This window comes from Anas acuta, chromosome 7 (genome assembly GCF_963932015.1).
Source record: "Anas acuta chromosome 7, bAnaAcu1.1, whole genome shotgun sequence".
NCBI classification, from domain to species: Eukaryota; Metazoa; Chordata; class Aves; order Anseriformes; family Anatidae; genus Anas; species Anas acuta.
The window spans coordinates 26,261,231-26,288,716 of NC_088985.1; the positions used below are offsets into that span (position 1 = coordinate 26,261,231).

At 47.6% G+C, this 27,486-nt stretch overlaps 1 protein-coding gene across 4 annotated transcripts in view; it reads left to right on the top strand.

Annotated features, from left to right (window-relative positions):
* The first annotated feature begins 1,537 nt into the window (after nt 1-1,537).
* Nucleotides 1,538-27,486, top strand: part of SORCS3 (sortilin related VPS10 domain containing receptor 3) — a 279,259-nt gene continuing 253,310 nt past the window's right edge. The window contains exon 1 of one of the 4 annotated variants that reach the window (XM_068688547.1): nt 1,538-2,390. In XM_068688547.1, coding sequence (XP_068544648.1) covers nt 1,920-2,390 — 471 coding nt within the window. In that variant the 5' untranslated portion in view covers nt 1,538-1,919. Of the gene's footprint in view, nt 2,391-11,273; nt 11,368-22,338; nt 22,477-27,486 lie in introns of those variants that run through there. The other 3 variants (XM_068688550.1, XM_068688548.1, XM_068688549.1) reach the window with 3 other exon arrangements.

Sequence of the window (27,486 nt, forward strand, 5' to 3'; positions counted from 1 at the left end):
TGCGTCCCACCGCAAGACGGGCAGCGCATCCCCGTGCGGCCAGCAGCGGCAGGCTCCGGGGCTGGGATGCTGCCCGCCTCCCGTGCCACCTCCCCGGGGCCGCTGAGCTCGCAGTGTCCCCGTAAGGACGGAGCTGACAGCCCCCATCTCGGGGTAACCGTGCTGGGGCTTTGGGGGCGGGTATTGGCGGGGTGAGAGGTGCAGGGACCAGCCCCCATCCCCGCCGCCCCCCGAAGCGTTTTGGCGGCGTGTTTTGGGAAGGAGCCGGCTGCAAGGCAGGACTGACATCCGCCGGGCTGGGGGCGGGGGCTGCGCTTCCCCTGCCCCCGCCTCCCCCTTCCTTGGGGCTTGCGGCTCTCGGGCAGAGCCGTGCCCGCAGCCGGGGACCCCCCGGATCCCCCCAGACCCCTTTCCCCACCGCTCTCAGCAGCCTTTGCGCTCCTCTCCCCTCTCCAAGCGGCAGCTCCCGGGGGGCACCGGGTAGCGAGGACCCCCCCAGCACCCCCAGAAGCAGGACGTGGGGATGTCTCCGGCCTGGCTCGGTCCCTTTGTCCCTGCCGGGCTGGAAAAGCCACCTGAGGGGGGGAACTGTTGAGCTGTCCCCGCTTTGGGACGGGTACGGGTTTGGGAAGGGGGGGGTGGGACCGCGTAGCGGCGCATCCGTCCTTGGCCGGCGAAAGAATGGCTGATGGGGTAAGTGGGAGGGTGGGCTGATTAACACAGCGCTAATTATGGCCCCTTTCCGAAAGGAGGAGGCGAAGGAGGGGGCGAGGTCGGCCGTGGGTTTGATGCGAGGGGAAAGTGCCGCCGAGCTGCTGCAGTGAAGAGCTCCAGGGGGATGAGGCAGGGGTGACCCGCACAGGGGGGGAAATCTCCTGTCCAGCGCTCCTTCCCCCCCCTCCCCGTGCTATTCCCCCAAACCTTGTCCGAGGGCTGCAAAAAAAGGCTCCTTAGCCATTACCAAGGGAAAGCGGGTGTCCTGGCCGGGGTGATCCGCGTCCCTGCAGCGGGAGCTGCCATCGTCCGAAGAAACCCATCTCCACGCAGCCCTGGGACGATGCTCCAGGGAGCTGCCCGCACATAGTGCCCCTCCTTGGCCACCCCAAAAAAAGCACCATCCCCCTTCCCAGCCGGGGATGCTCCCGTGCGGGTTCCCGGCTGGCCGGGGCTGTGGGGCCGCTGGTACCCGGGTAGGGGGGACATCAGCCGGGGGGGTTTCACCCCATCAGCTTCTGCCCCCCTGCACGGAGAGGCACGCGTGTATGCATAAATACAGATACACCGAGGGCGAGGAATGCCCCCGCGGCTCTACCTACGCGTAGGGGGGAACGCACACGGGGGGAGCAGGGACCTGGGGACCCGGGAGGGAGGGAGGGAGCCCGGGGGATGCCCCCGCTGCCTGGGCTCCGGGTCCCGCTCCCGCCCCCGGCCCCGCTGCCGGCCCCCGGCGGCTGCCTCCCGGCGGCTCGGGGCTGGCTCTCGGCGGCGCCTGGCGAGGCTCGGGGCTCCTCCCCCCGCGCGGTGCCACCCGCTCACTTGATCAAATCCTCGAACGTGAACAGTTTCACTGAAAAGCACTTTTCAAAAAAAAAAAAAAAAAAAAAGAAAAAAAAAAAAAAGAAAGATCCACCAACAGTGAGGAACAGCATCCAACTACCGGGGAGAGAGTTTTTTTTTTTTTCCTTTTTTTTTAATTTTTATTTTTTATTTTTCCTCTGGTCACCGTCTGAGCAAAGGGGGAAGAGAAAAGGAGAGCGAAGAAAGAAGAGCCTTTTTCTTATTTTTTATTTTTTTTTCTTCCCAAATTATAATTATTATAATTAGGATCCGGCCCCTAAAAAAAAAAAAAAAGCCCTAAACGCAGCGCCTCGCCCCCCCCCTCCTCCCTCTCCGAGCCCCCCGACTCGCTCCGCCAAGGCATGGAGAAGGGGACCCGCCGCTCTGCGCCCTGCCACGCCGCCCTGCTCGCCTGGACATGGCTCTTACTCCTCTCCTGCTCCTGCACCGGCGCCGAGATAACTTGCGGCCCCTGCTCGTCTCCCTCCCGGCCTCGCCTCGGGCTGGAGCAGCGGCAACCACCGGCACCGGGGAACCGGGCGCGGGGCTCCGGGGAGCCGGGGGGCAGCGCGGGGGCGGGCGGCGCGGCCGGGGGCCGGGGCCCGGCGGTGCGGAGCCGGCGGGCGGCGGCGGCTGCGGGAGGCGGCCGGGGGCTGCCCGCAGCCGAGGGGCAACGCGGAGCCAGGGCTCAGCCCCGCGGACCCCCGGAGGAGGGGAGAGCGGCGAGGCTGCGAGGGGCAGAGGAGCTGCGGCTGGGCAGCACCACCTTCGCCCTCACCGGGGACGCGGCGCACAACCAAGCCATGGTGCACTGGTCCGGCCACAACAGCAGCGTGAGTACCGCCTGGGATGGGTTGGGATGGGCTGGGCTGGGAGGGATGGTGCTGAGCTCGGAAATGCGGTAGGGGATGCTGGGGGGGGAGAGGGGTGCTGAGCGCGGCTCGCTTTTACGGCCGGGGATGCGGAGGCTAGGTAAAAAGAGAAAAGTTTTCCCTAGGAAAAAAAAAAAAAAAAAAGAGGGGGAAATCCCCACCTCTGCCCGAGGGGAGAGCAGCGATCCCCAGGGGCTGAGCTCCACCAGGAGGGCCAGGCTGTCGGGAGCCTTCTCCCTCTCCCAGAGAAGCCCCCTGTGTCCCCACCTGCCTGCTGCCCCCTTGCACTCCCCATGTGTGATATCCACCTTGGTGAGCTCCCCTGCCTCTGTCCGGGGGTGAGTGATGTACACTGGTGGCGGAGCAGCCCTCCGGTTCTCAGCTCTGCGTGCTGGCGACAGGAGAGATGCCATCAATTCATTAAGGGCTGGAGAGCTCCCCAGCATGTTAAGGGGCTCTGAGAGGAGGCAGGTAGGGTGAGCACGCAGAAAAGTTTTTGATTTAAAAAAAAAAAAAAATCGATGCCGGCTCATGTCTTTGCCCTGCAGTCAATAATGAGGAGGAGCTGAGGTGTCCCTGAAAGTTTGTGGTGCTCTGCGTGCCTGTGGGGGTGTCCCGAAACCTGCCATGGTGCCCCCATAGCGCAGGGCCCTCCCTCGCACCCTGCTCTGCAACACCCGGCAGATGGCTGGGGACACAACTTCAATTTTCTTCCAACTCGGTATCAGAAACACCGTTTCCACTCCGCTGTGAAGTCGGAGAACAGGCATAGTCACCAGGACTCTTGGAAGCCTTCACGGCTGGTGACAATATTCCCATTATTCTGATTACTGTAGCTCGTCACTGCCTCCAAAATGCCTCTTTTATTGTTTTGCCGCTATTGGAAATGTGCATAAAGCAATTAGCAGCACGGCACAGATCAGCTGGATTTTCAGCTGTATTCCTCACAAGATTGATTAGTCATTAACGAGCAAATTATCTGTCTATCTATCCACCTATCTATCTCTGCATCAGCCATAACTTAATCACGGGCGATTCAACCACCTCCTTATATTTTTCTGACTGGAAGATTTTCTCTATTTATTATTGCTTAGGCAATAACGCTGACAGCGATGTAGATGCTACTTTGATTTAACCAATTTTTTTAAGGCAGTTGTGTTTGCCAGACATGAATTCCTCTCTCATTAAAGATGAAAGCAAACATTGAAGAGAAAACAGCTGCATGCTATATTTTAGCATTACACTTGTCTCTAGGACTATTTATTTTTAATATAACATGGCATGTAATGAAGAAAACAACCTATATGCCCTCGCTTTTGTTTCAGTTCAGTGCCATATCAAAGGGTGTTGAGAAAAAGAAGCTAAAAGCCCCCTGTTCCTTCCCAGCCTGAATTTCCAATAGTTATGAGTATTAGAGAATAATAGTTATGAGTAGTAGAGTAAAATCAGTCTATAGGCATTTGCAGAGGGGAAAAAAGGTCTTTTTTTCCAAAGTGCAGGTCAGAAAATGACTTTCACAAAATTCTCCCTCCTCCCCCAGCTTAAGACTACAATTTGTTTCTTTCATAGAAATATGCTGTTTAATTTATTAGCTTCGCTTACTCCAGGTGACAGGAATGGCGTAAGTAATAAAGCAAAACTTCTTGATTGTTCACAACTTTGCATTAGGGTTTTGCACCTCAAGATAGTGTGCATTGGAAGCTTCCAACTCCAAAGCACAAGCATGAGTCTGGTGTTTAGTGCCAGTGTGGTGTTTGTGGGAAGGAAAACCAAGAGTGTTAATAAATAACAGCGTTATCTTTTCGTGTTATTTTTTAGTATGGGGTTTAGCATCAGGCGACTTTCTCACTCCTGTCTTAGGGAGAAAACACGCCGCATTTAATGATTAATTGGATTTCATTTTTTAACAGTGTGTTATGTGACTCTAGAGGGAAAGTTAAATGCTCGAAGCTGGGTCCTTTCATTTATTAGCAGAGAAGGCTGACTCCAGTGCCTGTTTTTCTGCTGCAGTTCAGCTTTTCCCTAATTTTACTGTTGGGGTGGCTGTGGCATGGGGAGGGCAAGCAGTTTGCCCAAGGTCACGCCGGGAAGCCTTTTGCCAGCCACCTTGGTTCCCAGTCTCTCACCCCAAAGCATGTATTTTCTTAGGTCACAATAGACACAAACCAGCAAAAATGTGAATTGAAAATGGACAAAACAGATGAACTCGCATCTAACGATGCTGATAGATGACCTAGTAGAGCACCTAGGACATGTCTGTGTGCTACTGGTTTTAGGCTACCAAAACAGTAAAGAGGCATAGGGATTGTTTTGACCAGTTCCCTGTTACTCGAACAGACTTCAAAACTGAAGCTTCTGTGGCTTATGATTTATTAAAAATGCGATCAATCAAATGACATGCAGCGAAGCAGTACATTTCAAATCAGGCATTGATGGGGAGGGTTTCCTGAGATAGGGTGGGATGGATTTGCAAAGAAGAGCAAATGATGGTCATAAAAATTTAGTGCTTTTTGCTGGACTGTACAACAAACTCCACAGGGGGGAAGTCTGTGTAGCTGCTGTATGTCCTGTTACCTAGAATATTAAAAACCTGCTGTATGTATTTTATTGCTATTTTAAGAGCAGCTCCCCCTCTTCTTCCTTCCTGCCTCCTCTCCCCCGTCCCTCAAATCTCTATTTAACATATTAAAAAAATAATCCCTCCCAGGCAACAAACTTTTGTTTCCTCCATTTGTAGATAGCGAGGTCAGGATTAGGATAGAGGCAAAAAAACCTGGTGAGATCGGGGAATTTGAGTTCTCTGCTTTGTCCTGCCCACGGGCTTTTTCCGTGACCTTAGGAAAGACAATTAACCTCGCTGAATCTCCTCTCCCATGTTAAATGAGGATAGTACTGCTTACCTACCACAAAGTGGTGGTGTGGAGCAGAATTCTGCTTTGTGCAACACCTGAAGATCTTTGAGTGGAAGTTAGGAAATGCCAAAATCCTATTCTGAGCAGAAATAGAGTTTGTGTCCTCTGCGTTCTTGGGAAGGGGACTTAGTGGTCTGTTCACTGGGTCTGATATACATGTAAGAATAAGGTGAGCTGTACTTGGGCCTCAGGTATCAGTCTGTCCCATAGAAACATTTATTGAGAGTACACTGAAGCTATTGAAGGACCTGGTATAGATCAGATAAAATGTTTTCTTGCCAAGACCTTTCTGAAGAAAGGAGAATTTTTAGTGTAAGCTAGCATTACTCTCAGAAGATCTGCAAGCCTTTCTTCTTGAAAAAACCTTCCACTCCAGAGACACGCTGAGTACCATGTGGCATTCGGCAAGCAGTTGTGTCCTCTTCACTTGTTTTCCCTCTCTCTAGATGGTTATGCTACTGCATGAAATTTTTCCCTGTGCTGCTCACCAGATGCTCTCCCCAACCTTCCTGTGAAGATAATCTGATTTCTCAGATGATCTCTTCCTCCTGCTTCCCTCACGGATTTCTAGGATAAGGATCCACAGAAATAAGTAGCACCAACTTCCATGTTGTTGCAGAGTTAAATCTTGCTATCTTGTTTCTTGATTTCTTATTTTTTTTTCAAGAGATTTCCACAAGCTTCAGTGGATAAAACATTCAGGCAGATCGCTCTGCTGATGTGATCACTAGTGCAATGGTACCAGTTGGACAGTTGTCGTTAGGTTTCAGAGTTATCACTTGGCTGAATGTAGCTGTTAATAGGAATGATTTAATCCTGTCTATGCTTTTACTGTGATGGAAGCACTACAAGTTCAGTGTATTGTTTTGTTTGATGTAAGAAGCAAAGATACACATTTTTAGTTCTCTTTGAACTAGAAGGCACTTTCAATCCATTACCTATGAGGGTATGCTCAGCTTAGCATGCTGTGTTTTACCCATCCCCATATGTATGTCCTTTCTTTCTAGTAACCACAGGCAAAATTCAGACCTAAAGATGAGAAAAGGCACTACAATACTACAACAAGAGCAGGAGAGGGCATTTGTCTAAGGCATGTGCAACATTGCAGGTTGCTTCAGCCAGGGCAAATTCCTAGATGTTTGCAGGGGTTGCATTTTTCATGCTATCGGAAATACATGTCAGCAGGGTGCATTTTTATCTCAAAGTGAGGGCTGAAGATGAACCTGCAGCAGGACGGTGTACCTGAGCGATACAGCTGTTGCTTGTGCGACTGCAATGTGTTGGTACTTCGTGGGATCCAGGCTTTACAAGTTGGGGATGGTGAGATGAGATCTGGCAAGCACCTGGGCAGGAGCCTTGTTTTATCTTGCCAGACAAGCTAAAGCATTGTTTTAACCCGTGGCCCAGCCAGCCTGGTGCTCTCGTCTCAGGAGTTAACATGGTTGTGAGACTCACTCCAAGGCTGGAAATGTGAAACGTTTTTGGCAGAAGGGTTTGGTGAAGAGGAGGCCAATAGTACTACAGTAGCCAGCAGCTTTCTGAAGTAGGGTTAGAAAGATGCAGCTCATCTCCTTGGTAGGAGAGGACATCACCTTTGGAACAGCAACATGATACGTCTGAGTGTCATTAAGGAAGGGCTCCTTCTGAAAGGAAGGCTCAGCAAGTCATCAGGGTAGCTTTCAAGACTCACATAGATGTGATGTGATGGTGACAGACCTGCTGTGAATGGCTCCTGTGAGTCTTTCCCTCCTGCTCGCAGAGGTCCCTTTGCTTTACCCCGTGCTAGCTCTGAGGGCTGGCAGTGACAGGCGAGTTGTCCAAGTGCTAGCAGTGAAGCCTGGCTCTTCCGGGAATGATTCTTCTGCATGCTGCTGGCAGTGCTCTGGTGTGATCTGCTAATGTACTGGTGGTTTGATACCGAGACATTACTCACTCCCACGGTGAATTACAGGCTGGGAAGGCTGAGGGGCTTGCTGCGTGCCAGGTAGTTTTTCATTAAGATGCCTAACAATGCAGCGCGTGATGGGCAGAACGAGGTGGGCAATGCTTGCAATCCCAAATGGGCTGCTGTGCCTGGAAGGGATGAGGGCAGCAAAATGAATCTTTAGGCAGGCAGTGCTGCATTCAGTTGTCAGCCGTGGGTATCTGCTCCAGCAGTCCGGTTGGATTCTGGTCTAAAATGTTTACTTCTAGAGTTCAAGATGGTGGCAGAGCAATCACATTAATTCATTAATTGCACTGCATTTGGTTGATATTTTAATTGCTATTCTAGACTGATTTTTTTTTTTTATTATTTTTTTTCTCAGATGGCTTTTGGCCATGTTGAGTTGTTGCTGCTGTTGAAGGTGTGTGGGCTGTGTCAGAGCATCTTGCTGCATTTACACTTCTCCACTACCCCCAGTAATGAAGTTTGCCACTAAAGTCATTTTGCAGGACTTTGCCAATCCATTTTTAATTAATATTCTAGTGGAAGATATGGAAATAAAAATGAAACCTTCACATGGAAATTGCTTTCATGGTTGTGTTGAGTCAGTAGAGCAGGAAGAAGGCATCTGCAAAGTGTTCTTCAGGCTATTTCTCTCCAGACTGGTATCTTTGTCAAGTCAGGTTGATGCCCAGTGGACGGCCCCTGTTGCTCGTGGTCTTGTGAAGCTGGCAGATTCCCTGGCTTGTTACCCAGCCCAGGGCAGCAAGCTGTTGAAGCTCTTGTAGCCCAGGGCTCAGAAACAGAACCGCTTATGTTCCAGGTGCCTGCCAGCAGTTTCCCGGTGAGCCTCACTACTTGGACTTCCTCCTGCTCAGCGATGAGGCCCAGGATCTGTGGCTAAGCTTTCACAGTAATTTAAATGTGAACAGGAACAGCTATGTGATTCCATAATTATTTTTTTTAAATGGGAAAAAATCATCTGATTAGATGAAAAAATATTTTGAAAATGGGTTTGAGAAGAGAATTGATGTTAGCCAGGAGAAACTTCACCCCAAGGGGAGGTGAGATGAGGCAAATATTTTCTTAAATGCAAGACTGGGGGAACACAACTTCCTGAGTTTCCAAATTTATAGCTGAATTTGTTAGCAGAGATTTTTGAAAAAAATATGGAAGCAGTGGTGTTTAATGGGTAAAGCACAGCTTAGAGAGAGAGGATCTGTAGTGTTGATTGTATTAAGGGACACTGGGAGCCAGTCTCGCAAACACTCAAGAATTTCCTTAAGTCACACCACAGCATCACACTCCTTAAGCTCCCAGTACGTGCTTACCTGAGCTGGGGCTCTCTTACAAATCCAAATTTGTTTCAAGATCGAAGGCCATGCCTGAGTTCATGGTTTTAATTGGTTCCAGGGCAATGGCAAGAAAACCTGTCAGTTATGGATTTAAGACTTGGGCTTGGCTGGGATCTGGTCAAGTTCATCTTCCAGTGAGAGCCTGTGTTTGAAGGTGTGGAGCCCAGCCTGCCTGTAATCAGGAGAATAAATTAAATGACGTATTCCTCGTGAAGTATTGAATACGGTACTGCAGAAAGTCTCCAAAGCAGCAAAAAATACTTAGTTGGATCCTTAGTGTAAGTTGGTGTAGGATTGACGTAGGATCTAGCCGAGGATCCAACCTGTGGTATCCCAGAGCAGTGAAAAGTGCCAGGTAAGAATGAAAAGTGAGTGCAGAGGCCAGGAAACGTTGGAGCTCTTCTGTGGGGCAGTACAAGAAGACCTGTGGGTTTTCTGCATTTCCTGTATTGCAGCCTAGGGCTCTGGGAAGGTGAGCTTCTTTCTCCTTAATGGGGAAATATGCTGAAGTGACACCTGTGCATACAAAGTTATTGGTTTGCTTAAACTCTCTGCAGGAGCTCAGGGTAAACAAGTTCCCAAATCCTGGCTTCCCCTCAGCATCCAGGGAGAACTGCAGCATCGCTGTTAATGTTTCCCCCATGCACAAAGAAGGGCCCGGCAGTATTTCCTTTCCTGAATTTATGGGGTATTGTGAGCGTGAGGGAAGTGAATAGTTTGCTGAGTGTTTGAAGAGGGTGGCTGTATGTCTTAAACACATTACATGAATAAACCACCAAAGAAATTTGAGGGTCAATTTGCAGCCCTCATGGTCAGCGGAGCCGCAGCACACAATGAAAATCAGAGAAGGTCGATGTTGACTAATCAAAACACTTTCTTTCCTCCCTCTCAGTCTTGAAGGAGACCTGATTGCTCCCCCACTGAAACAAGTGGCAAAGCTGCCTCGTGTTCAGGGAGGGTCTGTGACGCCGAGGCTGTCACGCTGCGTTCTCCCCTTCCTATTCACATATGCGACACAAACTCCAGCCAGGCAGATCTGCAGAGCACCACGGGGCCTCTGTGCCCAAAATAGCATCGCTTCTAATTAGCTCCAGCGTGATTTGGACACCCTGGGGTGCAGGCTGAAGGAAAGGGTGCTGGGTTGTCGGCGTGTGAAAAGCTGAGCCGGGCGCTAGAGGGAGCGTGGGCATTTGCTAAGGGAAGGAAAATACTGCAGCGGGTGCGGAGGGGAGCTGGGGCCTGGGAAATCCACGCTGGAAAGACAGACGCTGCTGAAATATTGATATGAAAACCCGCTCGGAGTCATTGACTCTGCGAAACTCCTGCTGTCCGGGGTTTCCTCTGCGAGAGAGGAAAATAGTCTTGGCGTGCACTTGGCCGTGGTAAAGCATTTCACCCTGCCTTGCAGCCGATGCCATCTCCCTTCTGTGTTGTCTCTAATTGCTGCTGGGCTTTTTCGTAAAGATGGGAGACCCAAGGACAGGGTCTCTCGTTTGCTTGGGTCCCATCCAGCTCGAGTTATATGCCTGCAAACCCCCCAGCACTCCCCGCTGCGGGCTTGGGAGAAGGGATGACATTAACCTCTGTGGGGCCAGGCAGCAGCAGCGAGTCCTCGCCACCTTCTCAGCTGCACTGTCCCCTCTCTGATTTGTGACTAGACCCAAAGGCAGCTGGTGACAGACCCACTTTGCTGCCCGTCTGCTCCCTCTCCTGTGTCAGTGCAGCTGGGTGCTTAGGGCAGGGCAGTCGTTTCATTGTACCTCTCCCCTGTGCCTGGTCTGCAGAGGATAAGGTTGTCCCCATGAGTCCCTGCCTCTTGGATCTCCACAGTATTTTGACCAGCATGAGGGTGTTGCACAAGTCTCAGCGTTTTTGTGCTTCTCTCCTTTTCTTGTGTGTGAGCGTGGAGGGACAGAACGGGCTGGGATTCACCCCAGCTGCTGTATGGTGAGACAAAGTGTTACACCTTGGGAGGAGTGGTTGTGCTTGCTCGTGTCCCTGGGACTAAAGCAGATATCTGGGACTTGGGAGAGCTAGGATTGAGCCATAGCAAATGGCTTACTTAGGAGATGGGTGAAAGGCCTTAGGATCCTAAAAACAACTGCTTTGGCACTGCTTCAGACAATACACCACTCTGAAACACGTGGGTACTGCTGGTACATTTTAGTGGCCAGTGATGTTGCTGATACGTGCCAGAAAGGCATCGAGCTCCTTGTGGGAATTCGGTAGAGGGCTCCAGTGAGGGAGCAAAGGGCTTGGCACAGAGCTCCTGCTGACTTTGATGGTTGAGAGGAGCACAGGCTGAGGTCAGATGTGCGTCCTTAGGGTTCCAGAGGAGAGCAGGCTGAGCAGGCAGGCCATCTTCATGATTTTGGAATTTGCCCCTGTGCTTAATGGGCAAGTAAATTGCCCCATGTCTTGGTTCATCTACAAAGAAGAGTTAACTCCTGCACAGGGCTGTTGCTGAGGCTTAAAAGGGATGGATATTTGCAAAGCCATCGGGTGGAAAAGAATTTATAAAAACATGATTATTTAGCTCTTGCCAACAGTGCTTTAGGATCTCAGGGGGGCAGAGAGAAAAGAATGAGAGCTCTAATTGGTCGTTAGCCATTCCCTGCTGTTTGGGCCTGATTGGAAAAATCCCTCACGGCTGTGATCAATAGCCTCCATGCAGGTGAACAGGACCTCCTGTCTGCAGTCCTGAGCTGTCTCTGCCAGAGGATGGAGGGAAAGCGGTTCTGTATGAGGTGTGTGTTTGTAGTGCTCTGCTCCAGAGTTCCTATCCTTTGTGGCCATACCTCACCAATTTTGGTCTTACATGATGACAGACAGAACTGCACGTATAAAGCTCTTAAGTTGCCTCCTTGCTGGCTATTTCAAATGTTACATAAAAAAAAAAAAAGTCAATGGTATTAGCCCCAAATTTTATTTGGAGAAACAAAGGCATGAGAGAGAGGAGGGATCTGCCCCAGGTCGTGTTCCTGATTTGAAGCAGAGGTGGGAGGCAACTGCTTTGACTCCTGTCCCTTATTGATTTGGTGCCTTAAGGACAAAGATCTTGCTTTTATTTCAGCTGTGATGCCGCTCACATACTGGGTATATTTTCTGTTTAGAAGAGATTACACGAAAGAAAGAAAAATAGGTGAAAAGAGGAGCTAAGAGTGGGAAGAACACGACTCTCATTAATAATAAAGGGGAATGTGCTCAGTTAAAATCGTTAACAGATTGATCAAGTTAAAGCACTGCAAAGTTCTGGCTGAAAGTGATTTAAGAGCACCTCTATCTGTAGTTCTAATCCCTTCACCAGCACGGCTTCCCAAGTTAATTGCAGCCCCTCTTGAGCTGGGAGAGAGGTGATGTGGTGAAGTCATGAGAGTGATGAGTTGGGGCTTCCACGGGAAATACAGCGACAGGAGGCATCTGTCTGCTGAAGGGGTTGGGAGCTGGCTCTGAGTTACATGGCTTGTTTGTAGGAGGTTGGAAAGATTTGGGATGATGGTTATGGAAGTGTCGTGTGGATGGGTGTGCTTGTTCGCCTGTACAATCTTGCCATGGGATAATGTAGTAGGATGATGAGTTCAAGGGTCTTGTTAGCTTTCAGAATCATTAAAGGGGCTTTCCTACTCTTTGCATTACACCTTCCAACCCATGGGGAAAGTTTCTGCTCCAAATTAGGTACAGATGAAGGATTCCTGAGTGAGTAAGGACAACCAAATCTTCTTGCCCCCTTAGATTGGCTGTAGGCTAAGTCTCCTCCTATCGGTCTTGTCCTGCAAGATGGGGGACTGGGACAGTGGACGTGTGGATGGGGGTGCAGAGGGGTATCTGGGGCTGGGCCCTGCTCCTGCACAGAACAACTCTGAACCAGTGCAAGCCCTATGTAGTGGAACAGGGTTTTTGCTTTTGGTTGGGTATCTAAAGGCTGATGCAAGGCACGGGACTGGTGAGCCTGCGAGTGAAGGAGCGTGATGACCTTGTGCATGGGAAGCCTTGCTCACAGCACGTGGTGGGAGAGGGGACAGGCAGACAGGCCTGCGTGTCAGGCAGGAGGTCTCTGAAAACCAGATTTACCATCTGGCCTGAAAAACGGCTTGCCTGGGAGATTGAAAACAGGTATGATAACCATGCTATACGTGAGAGAATAGTTATTTCAGAAAAGAGAGAAGCTTCATTCCAGTGCACTTTGGTACCTGTTGGAACAACACCAGGAGAAAGCCCCATGAAATCATGGTGTCCGTACTGGGTGGTGTAGAAACATAACAGAGGTGGCTCTGCTGTCATCAGCCAAACTTTCCTGGGAGCCGAAACTTAAACAGAAGGGCAGTCAAGAAGTGTGGGGTACAGAATATAGCTGGGAAAGATCTGGCTGTTGCACTTCAGTGTCGTATGATTTCTGCTAAGTGTTTTTGAGGTTGCCTACTCTCCAAAGGATCAGAAAATGAATAAAATGCCCAGTCATCTTGTTAAGCAACAGAAACTTGCAATCTATTATCCCTTAACTGATTTATCTTCCAGAAGTCATCTATCAGCGTTTTTTCATCTCTGTCAACACCCTCTGCTGCTCAGCTGGAGGAGACAACAGCCACCCCGGTGGGTTGGCTGAGCACTACAGGTGTGCTGAGGGCCAGCCGTGGGCTGTGCGGTGACCAGCTGGAGCCCTGCCAGCTCTGAGAACCAACACTGGGTGGTTTGTGGTTCAGGTCAGATGTTAGCTTGGGACCTGCTTCTCCACCCAGCTGATTAGATTTACTGAACTTGCAGGAATTCATGGTCTGTGACACCCCCCATTGGAATCTGTTGACCAATTTGAACTGAATTCAGAGTTATCCCTCCCCTGCTAATACACAAGCAGACAGGCAACGTGATCTGTTGCATCCAAAGCTGAAGCTTTATTTCTTTCTGAAGGCAACCTAAACACAGCTACAGCATCAGCACCGAGGAGGCCTTAATTTACTTAATTAATATTGTTCACTGTTGTTTTTTGCCAGCCTGCCTGGAAACTGTTCCTTTAATCAAAAGGCAACATCGCTGGCAGTGTAGCATTTTCAGTTTGCTTGTACTGCATCTCTTTGTTCCAGGCTCAATTCTACCCTTCCTTGCTTTTAATTAATTAAAGATTATCTTCATTACTTGTTCCTGCCTTGCATACTGCAAGTGACAAAGCCTGCCTTTCTGAGCTGCACCAAGCGAATATTCTAGTGACTTTTCTCTGTGTGCGTGTTTTGCTTTTGTTTTAAGTTTGGGCTTCCTGTAATGCTACTGCAGATTGACAATAAATAGGTTGGGGAGAAGGTGTTGGAGTGAAAACTCACAAAAAGGGGAAAGAGGTGGGTCTAACCCTGACACTGAAGAATGACATTGAATGGTACATGGTATATTGAAATACTGGGTCATTTGAAAGCCCCATGTTTTCTGTAAAATGGGAGATTTTCACCTTCTTCCCCAGAGACAAAGGTTGGCAGGCAAGAAAGTCACTGACTGGTGGAGGCTGTCTTCAGACTGGGGGCTGGATGAGCTGTGGGGACTTCTTGCTCACCGTAGAGGAGGTGAGAGCAGAAGGCATGAGCTGACCTGTGGCATGCGTGAGAAGCAGAAATGAGCTGATGTGCGTGTGATATCATGCAGGGCTGCTGTCTCCATGTCATGGCTCATGGGGAAACACCTTGCCAAACACTGTCAGGATTGTCTGTTGCATTTATTGCCTGTAGTAGCTAATAGGCTCACCAGTACAAGACTGGCTGCTCCTGTGCTATCAAAATGCTGCATGTGGATGCTTGTGAGAGGAGGATGGCAGGGGCAGAATGCAGTTCCCTGGGCTCTCTCTAATTTTTTTCAAATCCCACTTCAATCACTGAAAGGTGTCTACATGTGTGGAAGGAGATCTGTGACTGATAACTATAGAACTAGGCATATAACTAACAACTAGATAAGCTAATTACTGTGTAACCAGAGATAATTTGGGTCTTATTGTGCCAGCTTTTCCTCCATTTCCTCCGTGCACCCTCCTTCTGCAGCTGATGTGCACTGATCCCTTCACATGGCACTGCACGTTTCTTCCTTTTCCTTCCCTTGCTGTGCCTTTGGGCAGTATCAGTCAGCCTTTAGTGTGGATTAGGAGTGTTTTTTGTCTGCCATGGTAGGATCTGGGCAGCCCTCAGTTCTAGACCGAGTTGCTAAGGCTGAACATGGTCATTCATATATTGAATTTGAAGCTGGCATAAAGCATTTGCCCTCCCTGGGTTCATTTCTGCTGTTCTCTTGTCTACAGATCTAAGTGGTCAGGAGAGCAGGGGCAGTGGTGGCAAGCTGGGAGAGCTGGCAGCTAACTGGGTCCGTGCTTACAACTGTTCCTGTCCCGAGCCAAAAGTATTTTTCAAAAATGCACATGGAGTTGTGTGATTGAGGGATAAGTAGAAAAATGAGAAGGGTTTGGGAGCAGGAATGCCTTTTCTCAGGTGTACGTGCAGCACCTTGGACAAATCTTGCCTTTAAAGGATGCTGCATGTAAAGGTGATGGCACAATCTTGCCATTTTATTTTGTCCACGTCTACAGAATGTGAACTCCCTAAAAAAGGAGACAGTGTGGATGTTCCTACAGAGGATTTGTTGTGATGGAGCGGTTGTGGCCTTTTCTGTTGTTTCTGTCTTCTTGCTGCTGGTCCGTGCCAGTCTGTGAGCTGGCACGCCGGTCAGTTTTACTTGCTTCCTCCTGAACACGGGGCCAGAAGAGGTTTTGTTCCTGCATATGATGGTCCCCTGTGGTGAATTTGTGCTGACAGATAGTTCTGGCTACAGGGAAGCTGGTAGCTATTTCAGGTTCATTCTTTATTTAAATGCTCTCCCTCCAGAGGCAGGCTTGTGCTTGACTTATACTGATGAATTTTCCTGGTGCATCCTTCTGCTATGGCAGCCGCTGCCTAGGGCAGGGTTGGAGAACAAAGCAAACAGAAGGAATTAGCACCAAAAGAGGGGAGAAAAATGACCCCTGAGCAAGGCAGGCACAGCTGCTGGCAGCCTAGGCAGTATTTTGATGCTGTGCTGCTTTGTGGCCAGGCGTAAACCCCATGGGGAGAGAAGGGAGGAAAGAGATTAGGTGGAGACAGTGTGTTAGAGGCTGGGATGTGGTCAATTCAGGTTAGACGTGCCACGGCTGAGCAATGCTCGGAGGTGTCTCAGACGAGCTGGGCAGAGCAGTGCTGTCAGGAGGCTTTTCCCCTACTTATTTAGGTCAAAGGAGTTGAATGGTTCATTCTCACCTGCCAGGGTGTATAAATTGCTGTCATGCAAGCTGAAGCTTTAGACCACTGGTTAAATGGTCTGTCCTGCCATTAGCTGAGGGGAGGGGAAGGATGTCAGTAAATGTGTTACCCTTCCAAGGGATGCTGTTCAGCTCACGGTGATTTTATGCTGATGTTGCACAGACAGCTTGGTTTACACTGGTGCCAACAGGATCCTAATGGAGCATTTCAGTGTGTAGCCTTAGTTTTGCCAGTGTGGCTCTCTGTGTATCTCTCTTTGCTTCATGCCGTTAATTTTTCATTCTTTCTGAGTTTTGTTTTCTGTTCTCCTGAGCTTGGGACAGAAGAAATATTTTTATTTTCTTTTTGATTGTGGGGACCATTACTCAGTCTGCAGCTTGAGGGAGGAAGACTGAGATATTGCCACAGTGTGGACAAGTATCACTCTGTCTTGCATCGGTGGGAGGCCTGGATGGATGTTCAAGTGCAAGTCAGCCAGAATGCCTTGGCTTTTGTCTGTGTCACAGGGACATCGATGTTTCCTGGCCACCAATCATTTGGGTGTTGTAGGGTGAGAACTGCTGAGCTGCGCTTGCCAAGGCTCTGTATTTTGGGGCTATTTCTAATGAAAACTTTTTTTTTGAATGTGAAAATAGATTCAAAATGTTGTTGTGCTCATCCTGGTCCTGTGCAGGGACGGGTGCCGATTCCTACTGTGTGTGGTATTTCTCAGTGCCTTTCAGGCAACTGTGTGCTCTCAGCTCACTGCTGTGCTAAACGCCGTTGCTGCTCACGAGGGGCTGTTGTTTTGAGAGGTCCCCACCACCTTCCTGGATGGAGGATGAAGGAGAGGAGCAGTAATAAGCTAGCAAGACAAACTTTTAAGAATTGCTCTGTGCTATAGCCTGGAGCTGGGACTGCAGGCTCCTGTGTACTTGCTGGACAAATTGCTGCTATGGGAAATTTTATTTCTGGCTGGCTGGAGTAGTGCACCGACTTGGCCAGACAGCCCAAGTGCTGTGAGTGATCCCTTTGCCAGGCTGGAAATGCTGTTCTGGCTCCTGGCACGTCAGATCAGAATAACCTGACACTGCAACCCTTTTGGGCTCCATTTGACGCTCTCTTGAATGAAACTTTTGAGCTTGGTTTAAATTCTTGGTATCATCAAAAACACCTGCCTTGATAAGGATCCGGGTTTGATGAAGCCATGGTTTCTGCCAAAGCAGCATGTTTTATTTCAAGGGCTTCTCTTCATCACCTTGATGCTGGAGTACAGCAACAATAATATCTTCAAAGTCAGTGGTGATACACTGGTGGAGTGTCAGTAAGAGCAGAATTAGTCCTGTGTGCTTCCCCCTTCTATGCTGCTGGCAGGCTTAGACAGGATGGAAATTGGAAGCCTCTTCCATCTGCATGGCTGTCCTTCAGCCTGTGTTTCATCACAGGGAGCAACCAGAAAAGCATTAATGCTCTGATGAATTACCAAGTGTTACAAGCCATTGACCTGCACGGTGGAGCTGCCTCTTGAAAGGGTCGAGTGGTCCAGGAAAGCAGCCATTTGGAAGTGGATCCAGTGTGCAGCTGATTAGGGCTTCAACTGTGAAGTCCCACCAAGCAATATTCGCACGGCACACCAATGGCCGTGGCCAGATTGAGCTGTGCTGTGCTGGTCCTTCACTGCGGCTGGGTTTGGGCTCCCCACAAGCTTGAGTCCTGCTGGCTGGCTTTCCCACAGGTCATCTGAGCTTTGGCTCAGGAGTTGAGGCTCCTTAGCTCTGAGGCTGAATGGCTTGAAGCACAAGCAGGCGGTGCAGCGAAGGTGGTGCGTTTATTAGCCACTTCCCATTAATGCTTCTCCTTGACGGGTTAAATACCTCCAGCCATTCCTGCTGCTTGTCATACAAGATCAGATTCAAAGCCAGCGAATCCTTTGCATTTCTGTTGAGTTTAATGGGCTTTGGCCTTGTGCCCAGAAACATAAGATCGGATGTGCTGGACAGGACCAAAAGTCCGTCTATTCCCAGTGTCACGTATCTGACATGGCTCAGTGGCACAGCTGTGCCTGGTGCTATCCAGCTTACATACTGCACAGTTTTGCAGATAGCTTGCTGCCCAGCTTGGTGCTTTTGAATGTGTGTGGGGTGGCTGATGAGACAAATAACATGGGCTTAGTCCCCAGCTCCCATCACCGCCCTGACAGCCCTCCCCAGGTCCTGACTCAGACCAGGTTGGCATCCTGATTAAAAAAACTAATTTTTAAAGAAAGTTTGTGTAGAAAAGCATTATTATTTTTTTAATTTTAAAAGGTTAAAATGAAACATTTATAGTCATATACTTACAAAAATAAATTCAGCATAATTTAGAGGAGCTGTAAGACATGCAAGTCTTTTTATTTACTGCTGTTTTACTGTAAAAAATTATGCTTGAAAATACTCCCCACTCTGGTTTTCTGCACTACGCCGTGTCTTGGTATGGCATTGGTGAAATGAAGGTGTGGTGTTTCCATCCTCGTGTTGGGGCGGGAGCAGCGGGCTCGGTGGATGACACACAGGCCCCGCAGGTAAGGTGGCATTGCTTTGCCTTAGTCCCAGGGATGGCCCCGCTGACAGCAACCTGCCAGTCAGCAGCACAGTGCTTGCTGTTCTAGAGGTGGCCAGGAAGTAACAGTTACACCACAACCTGCCAGAAGTGTTTTTTTTTTTTTCTTAGTAAAAGTTTGGTGATATTTTTCCCCTTTATGGCTGGGAGGCTCTTTGGGTTCAAGAGCAGAGGGGGGCATCACTGCAGATCTAGATCACTTGTTCCCATTTTTTCGATCCAAGAAAATATTTGGCAATTTTATTTTGCTTAAATGATGGTTGTCATCTTCCACGTCTAAGGTGCAAATGAAATGGACACTTGTGTGCCTTTGGAGGCAGTGGGGTAGAGCTCACGTGCATGCTTGTACATGGCAGAGAAACATCAGCTGCTCCTTTAGCCTGTACATTAACAGCTGGCGGGCTGTTCCCTGTGTTCCTTGAGAGGAAACTGTCCTTTACAAAGCCCCCTGAGACTGCTGAAAAGATCCTGGTTGGGCACTGCTGTTTGCAGGATTGGCAGCTGAGGTTTGGATGAAGATGCTGTTTTCCTACCTGCTGAGAATCAGGTGTGGGCTAGTGTTTAAGGCAGGCAATAAATGTAATCCATTCTACTGTAATTTTTCCCCAATTTTTATCTTCCCAGGTCACATAAACAGCGTAGGAAAGCTGTGAGACTTTGTAGCTGTGATCCCATCAGTCTGCAGGGGGTTGTAATCTAAAATATTCCGGCTGAATTAAATTTCTGACTTCCTTTTTGAAGCGTAATTTCATTTCTAAATGTGGAGAGTGTGTGGAGCTGGAGATCTCTCCTGGTGCTGCAAGGAGAGTCCTAGTCTGATTATTTAAAATGAATTAGTTCTGATGAAATATTTAGCCTTTAAACAACACATTTAAAACAGTGAATTGCATTTTATTTATTAATGGCAGTTGCAATGAGATTTGGAGAGGAATTCTGCTAAAGCGTGCTGTTGTGGTATTGCAAAATATAGTAATGACTATAATATTCTGTTGAATTATTAATAGCCACTGTGCCTGCAGAACTACATGTGTCAGACTTCAAAATTGTTTTTATCTGAAGAGTTACATGTGGGCTTTGTTTTCCTTTTTTGACAGTTTTTCAAAAGTAATTTTTGTTAATTTGAGGGGCAGAATGAAAGCGGGAAGGATGATCAGGTCTTGCCACTGCTTAGCTCAACTCTCTTCTCTTTATCAAAGCACAACCGGGAAACAGAACAGAGGTTATTTCTCTTTGTCAGAGGCAGATTCCCTGTAGTGGGAGGACTGCATTTAAAGGGAAAGGTTTCTGGGAAAGCCAGCCACAGGGCTGACTGCAGTTGCTGCTGCTTGAGCAGAACAACCTTGTCATGCTGCTGCCTTCTTTTCTGCGACTGGCTTATTTGTCCTCTTCAGGCATCACCTGGTGGTTCTTGCCAAACAAATCTGGGCAGGGCACTTCACTCTCTGTGGACCAGATTTTTTGCTAGGACAGACGCAAACCTGTCAAAGCTTTGGCTTGAAGCTGGTGACTTGTGCTGGGGTTGTTTTGTGGCTGTGGGCTCATGAATGATGGCAAATTCTGCCTGTGGGACCCTAGCTCTCACCCTTACCTTTTTGCTTTCCAAGCAGTGCCGAGGTTGCCCTGGCTGTTGGCTTTGTGTGCTGGTTTTGCTGTTGGTGTCCCCCCAGCATGGCTCTGTCCCCTGCTATTGAACATCCTTCTAGACAAAGTCAGGCCTGGCTTAGGGGACAGGATGGCCCAAAGATGGTTCTCTTTGGTACCGTGGGTGAGATCACTTTGTCTTGGGAAGGAGGAAAGTTTAGCCAGGTGGAGGCAAACCTTGATGTGCCAGCAAATAGACCCTGACCTGTTTTATTTATGGACATAGCAAATAAAAGTGTCGTGAATGTAAAGGTCTCTCCGTTTCAGCAATTGTTTTTTCTGCTAATCCCTTTAGATGGAGTAGAAGTTGTCTGAAGTATCCCTGGATTTTATTCAGGGCATGTAATACTGGCACAGGATAGTGAAGATGTGGGAGTATGCCGGAGGTTCCCCTTATCAACCTAAAAATACCATTCTGGAAGCATCCCATCAAGCGACTTGCCCAACTACCCCATCCCTCGCTCTCTGGTGCGCCAAGCAACTGGGAAAAGATTGTAAGGCGTGCTTGTTTGTTACTGCCAGCCAGCATGTTTTCTTCCTCCTCACAGTGTTTTTCCTATTTTATTTAATTTTCCTGCTGAAACTCTCTATCTGAAGTCCAAAGCAAGTATTTTCATATTTGCATGTCTCCTGAGGTATTATGAAAGATTTAATTCATGAATCCGCACCTGGAGATGTACGTAATACGCATATAAATGCTGTTTGATTATAAGTTAGAAACTCTTTGAGAAGGAGATTGAAGTAGGAAGCAGAAGTGCTATTATTGTTCTGGTTTACGGGGTACGGAGCTAGAGGAGGAACTCCTAGCTGCAAATCTTAGACTGGAAAAGCTTAAGGTGACCTGGCAAATTGCAAAAAACCACGTTAGTCATGTCCAAAATCACCTGGATTAGGATGACTAGCTCTCTAACTGCAGGAGCCAAACATCTGAATCTTTGTTCAGGAGCTAAAGGGTGTGGGCTGCAGAAAGTTGGTGGGAGGGGAAACCCTCAACTTCACCTGGAAATGAGAGGTTTTATTGCACCTTGCAGACCCTGCCGTGGGATGAAGTCAGACTGGGTGCAGCTCTCAGACCTAGCAAAGTCGAGAGTGATTCTGAGGAGGATCAGGCAAAACCAATATGAGCAAGGGCAGAACAAGCCCAGGGCTACATATGAATCCTAGATTCCCGGAAAAATGTTTAAACTTCATTAAATAAGAATGGAAAGAAAATTGCTAATAATGCCTCTCCTATATATGCTAACTGAAGAACGGTCTTAAAATAGCATCTAGCATTAAACTGTCATAAAAGTGGATTAAGTGGTAGTAATATTCAAGCGAATAGATACACCACCTTAACCTTGTTGAGAGGGCATTAGTCTACATGTTATTTATTTGTAGATAATCTACTGGAGAAGGAAGTATTAGTCCAGTCTTGTTTTTAAAATCCTGCTGATGAGTTACCCCTGCCCATCCAGAGGGGAAGAAGCAGCAGTAATGTAATGGAAAAGGAGAGATGCAGCTGCCCAGCCTTTCTCCATCCTTCAGACACAAAATATGGACAGTTCACCCTTGGGCCATTTAACTGTCTCTTACCTTTTGTACCAGAGAGGTTTGTTCTGTGCTTGCTGTGATCCATGAGACTGCAGCTTGTCTTTAAAGAACTTTTGGAAGGCATCAGTAAAAGGCACAGTCAGGCAGAAATCTGAATGGCTCCAATCTGAGCTCACTTTGTTTGTGAGCTGATCAGGAACGTGGTGCCACATACCGGGGCTGCTGGTTGTTGCCTCACATAATGCAGGTAGCACATGACAGGAGGGTGAGCAATGTTTTCAACCTGTGATACCTAAGAACATCTATAACCCGCGTTGCTTTCTAGGGGGATTTTTCTAATTCAGGGACACCAGCTCTAGGCAAGGTTTGTGAATTCAACAGTGCCTCTCCTAGGCAAGAATGTGTATGAGCTTGTTTGTGGAACAAGAGCTACAGATACAGAGAATACATCAGACAGAGTAAAATATGGCTCTTGTGAGAAAGTTGTGTAAGAGAAGGAAGTATTGTGGAAGATTTTTCTCCATGTATCCTCATGGCTGACATACATCCTCAGGGATGACTCTAAGCTTCCCCAGGGCTTTGCACAGCTTGATTCGCTGATCAGCCTCACAGCAGTGTCTGGGGAGGAATCAGTGGTCTCAGCTGGGCTCCCTGGCTGCTGGTGGGATGGGGCCCCAGGGCACCGGGGGGTAGGAGGGAAATTGGTAGAGTGCTGTGGGGGGTAAGAGGAGGCAGGTGCTTCCCAGGGCGAGCTGTTGATTCAGCTGGCTTTGAGCAGCCTACCTCAGAACCAGGCAGAGGTGAGGAGAGCACCAGGGGGCCAGAGCTGACTTCAATCTCCCTCAGGTATTTCACCCATAAAGAAAATACAACAGGAAGAGAAAATGCCAATAATTCTGCCTGTGACTAACAATTCTGAGCAGAAGGTGGCTGATGGTCCCCCGACAAGGGGAGATGTACTGAGGAAAGAGCAGGGAGAGGGAACTGCTGGGGTCTTAATAATGGTGGTTAAGGGAGGAGAGCCACTTGGGAGCCAAGCAGGAAAGTGGGGAAAGGTGGGAGTAGGGATGGCAGGTGATGTCCAAGTCTAGGAGGGCTACAGAAATTGGCACCCAAATCGGGACTTGCTGATAGGCAGTGTCAAAACTGCTTGGTCAGCCTGCACTTGGCCACTGTTGGCCAGGCTCCCATTGATTATACGGACAGTGAGGCATTGATGTCCATGGAGGAGCTTGAAGAGAGATCTGCTTTCACAACATGGGTGAAATCTTGAAGCTCACAGCCCTGTTTAACGTCAGAGGTGTTTCTCTGGTGGTAATAAACATATGCCACAGTGACTGCATAGAGGAGATATTTGGATTTGTCATTGGTTTTGGATAGTGTAAGAACCTACTGTGAGAAATAAACCCCCTTCAGCTCAGAGGCAAGGCTTTGTAGTAAAACAGCTTGCACTGCAATATAAAGGTTTGTTGGAGAGAACTGGTGGTAGTAAATAGATTAATTGGATTTCAAGGATAGAAGCTATATGTAAACTTTCTGGACTACAAATAGAGGGATCCAAGCAGATTATGTGTTGAGTGAACATGCCAACCTGACCCCTCTATCTGCTGGTAGCAGATCCATCCTGGTAGAAACACCTCCTTCTTGTTTATCTGCAACACTTGCTTCTGGTGCTTACTACTTATGTTTTGCCATCAGATATTATCAGCCTGTTTCCACTTGCTACAAAACAGATTTTGCTCATCACAGTAAGAGGGTATGATGTAATTGCAGCCACCCAAGGCTTGGTCTGAAGCCTTGCTTACTGAAAAAATAAACAGGAGTTGACTCATCTTTCTTTAGCTTTCGCTTTCAGTATAGTCTTAGGCTGTGAAATGCACTTACGGGGGGATTGTCTCAGCAAAGATATTGCCCAGCTCTTCTGAATTTCCAGATGACGTCTAGTTTGTTTTACATATTTATGTGCACGTTTCTGGGAATGTGACAGAATAAAGTGTTTCTTGCTTGTTTTCCCTACTCCAAACTGCAAAGATAAGGACACAGAGGGGAAAATGATCTGTTCCCAGGCATGGATTGCTGGTTGCTCCTAACTTAGGTGTAGCCAGCTGGGTCTGATTTGGTTCAGGTGCCTGGGGGAGGACTCTGTCTCCATGCAGTTCCTTGCATCCATGTTACAGCTGCAGCAAGCCCTGAACACAAAGAGAAAGTATAAAAAGATGCCTAGAGATTGTAATGTTACCCGTGTGACTTCTGATGTCTTGAGATACTGTCCTGCAAGTTAAGCATAGTCTTTCAGTGGTGTTATCCTGCCATCACTCATGTAAATTCTCATTTAATGCAATGGTAAAGAGTTTGAAGCATGCAGACTGCTGCCTCTTTGTTTTGGTTTGGGCAAGAGAGCACTGGGAGAGTCTCCTTGGGGGAAGTCAGGGGTTGATCTCTGAGCTGACTAAGAAATGACCAAGAACTGGAGCAAAGGAGAACCCAAGTGAAGCAGAGTGAATTCATCTGGGCTGATCTTGGGCATGTTCCATTGCTGGTGTTGGTGTTCATAGGAAGGTAAATTGCAGTAAGAAGTGTTAATATTTTGTTAGGAAACTATATATTAAAAATTGATGTTGAAGTGTCTTCCCCAAAATTGCTTTGTTCTTTTTGCAGCTAGACAGAGGAAGAAAAAAGGAAGGCACAATGAAAAGCTATTAAAATGCTTTATTAATATGTAATCTAAAGTGACAGTAGCTTTGATTTTTTTTTTATTTTTAGGTGGCATCATTGAAAAATATTAAAAATAACCTTTTAGTAGGACTAATATTTTAGTAGGACTGTTTACTGGTTTTATGAAAAATATTAAATTGAATCTTTACTTAAGCCATACCTATTCCCACTTCAAAACTAGAACTAAAACCAATACCAGAAGTCTTATGGAGATGAGAATGAAAAACACATCAATAGTAATTTTGTGATCAGTGTAATCGATTTTTCTAAGAAAAATAGAAAATTTCTTGGGAAGCTTCAATTTTAGTCAAAGGACTTTATAACAGAGTGTGTTATGGCTTTTTCTTAGGAAATTGCTTTGGGTTTTGATTGCGCAGTGTTGGAAAAAGTTTTAAATATTTTGAGCAATTTTAAAAAAGTGTATGACAAATGTGTACAAAAATAGGGGAAACGTTGAAACTTGAATTGGAAGCACAAAATACTTTCCAATCAGCTGCAGTCATAAATAAATCTGTCAACTCTTATAATCTAAGCTAGGAAGTTTAAATATCAAGTATCATGTGCTGAATGTTTATATTGAACTGCTTGCAATCAATCCATAGGGTCAACTTTTAAAATGTCAGAGGTTTAAATAGTGTGTGTTGACAGGAGGCTGAGATTTGCTCAGAGCATTCGTGTGCAGACAAAGATGCCACCTTTCTCAAATGTGGTACTTGTGGCTGATCTAGTGTGACCTGGTCCTTGCTGGCCACATCTCTTACCAGGGCTGTCTTCAAAGGCTTTGTGGTTGGGTTTGGGGCACTGGAGCCAGTTCTCCGTTACAGATGTGTCTAGGAGCTTTGGATCTTGGTTCTTTTGCAAATTCTTTATTTCTTTATGCTGATGAAAGAGAAGAAAGGGCTTGCAGAATCAGATGAATTAAGGTCTATTTCAAGGGAAGTTCTGTCTATTCTTGAAAACCGGGGAAGGAATTTAATGTGTTTTCAGAGCAAGATTGCAGGATGGTGAAACCCTGGGAATGGTAAGCTTTGCAGTATCTTGCCAGCCTCTAAACAGGAGTTTAAAAGCAGGCTGTTTGCCATGCTGATTTCTCAGCATCCGTGACCTAACATGGCCAGACTGCAATGGGAATTTTTCTCAAGGCCTGTGGTAAAGCATCTGGGCTCAGACTGATACAGCTGGCAACGAGTAGAGAAAGCAGGGCGACACCTGGCTCAGACTGTCACAAATCTGTTTGCAGTACTAGCCAGGACTCTGGCTGAGATTGGGAGGGATAACACCCCTCTCAGCTTGTGCTTTCTTGTTCTGCTCTCGGAGGCAGAGATCAGAAATCAGATCCTTTTTCAAATGTCTTCTCAAAAATTGAATAATTTGGGTATTTTTTTTTTCCTGCAGGCTGCACAGTATACCTCCTTGCAGTAGCCAAGAGTCCATGCTTCCTTGACTTTTGATACAAATCTTCTGTATTGTGTGAGCAAACTCACTTCTAGCCCGTTGTCCCTTGTTGAGTTGGGTTTGGCATTTGGTTCTCTGTCCTAGCCCCCCATCCTGCTTTTCTTCTTCTAAGGATATTTGTTAGCCAGTGGCCTTTCTTAGCCTTTCTTAGCTCAGGCTGGAAGATGATACATGTAGAAGGTCTCCACTGCAGCAGCTGGGCTTCCCCACTGTATGGGAGCACTCTGAGGCTTGAGGACAGTTCTCTCTGTCCTGCAAAACATTATTAGGGAAAAGTTTTATGGTGGAAGAAGAGGAAAAAGACAGGAGAAAACAATGCAGTGAAAAAGCTAACCCAGCTTTTTTCTTTTGTGTGTCCGTATCCTCTCCCAAGTGCTGTACAAGGCACGATGCCCTGAGTGTTGGGAGAAGGGCTGCCGTGCAGGTATTACTCAGTGTCGTGGGCTGTGCTCCGAAGGAGTTGAACTGCTCTTCTTTGAGCCTCGATGTTTGAGAACACACTGATTAGGAGCAGGTAAAAATAGCAGTGTAGGAGGATGCACGCTGAAAGACTGTCTTAAGTAGGAAGGAGAAAATAGAAACTTTGATTATCTACACACACACGCACACACACACACACAATGCTGGGAAACTCTGCAGGGAGTTGGAAATGCAGCAGCCTCTTGTAATCTCTTGGAAGTGCTGGTGGGATGGTCCATGAAATGTGCTTTATGACTTCAGTCATCAGCTCAAATGTGTCTGGCACTGTTTTTTTTCCTTTTTTTTTTTTTTTTTTCTCCTCCATCTATCTGGTACACCGGAGTCTTCTTTCCACCCCTAAATTGTTTGGCTCTCTTTTGAGAAGTTCCTCCTTGATTAGTTTTGGAAGCAAACTGTGTGAGTAGCATGTCCTTTGCAAGCCTCATACCAGTTGTCCACATAAGTTTTGTGCGCTCACATTGATTGTGATGACTTTCATAGTGCTGAATGATGCTGTTGGGTAGGAAAAGTCCAAAAATGTCCAGATGTGTGACATTGAGGAAGGCCTTTGCCCAGGGTTCCTAGGACTTCAGTGCTCTTTGAACATTTAAAATTCACACATGGATCCGCATGTGGATGTTTGGAATTCATTGGTGATTGATGGCCCATGTTTATCATCTTGGGATAAATAAACCTCTTCATGGATCTCTGGCAATTGCTCTTTTCCTCCCCTGGACCTGGCAGAGTATTGAGCTATAAGGGCAGTTTGCAGAGATGATATGCTGCAAAGCATGGTCCTCCAGCCTTGTCCACCTCCATCCTCTAATCCCTCCAATCCTTGCTTATTTTCCTTAGCAGCTGGCTGTTTTGTGTCAGTCTCAGCTCTTTCCCTTACAAGGCAAGGCATGTCTCCACTCCCTTCTTCTGTATGTTGTTCATCGCTTGACAAACTGATAAACCTCATCCCAAGCAGATACTGCCAACTCCTACCTGCCAATCTGAACTTTTTACACATGGAGTCTGGAGGGGAAGGAGGAGGAAAAGTGGGATGATTTAAAACAAAACCGACCAACCCAAACTTGATTGTATTCATATAGTGTTATCTGTGGGGGACTGACAGAAACCAGCAAGGTTGCCAGCATCAGCCTCTGCTCAGGATCTCAAGGTAACTTCTGCCACAGGATGCCCAGTCTTGTCACTATGGTCAGGACGATCCAGATATTGGGA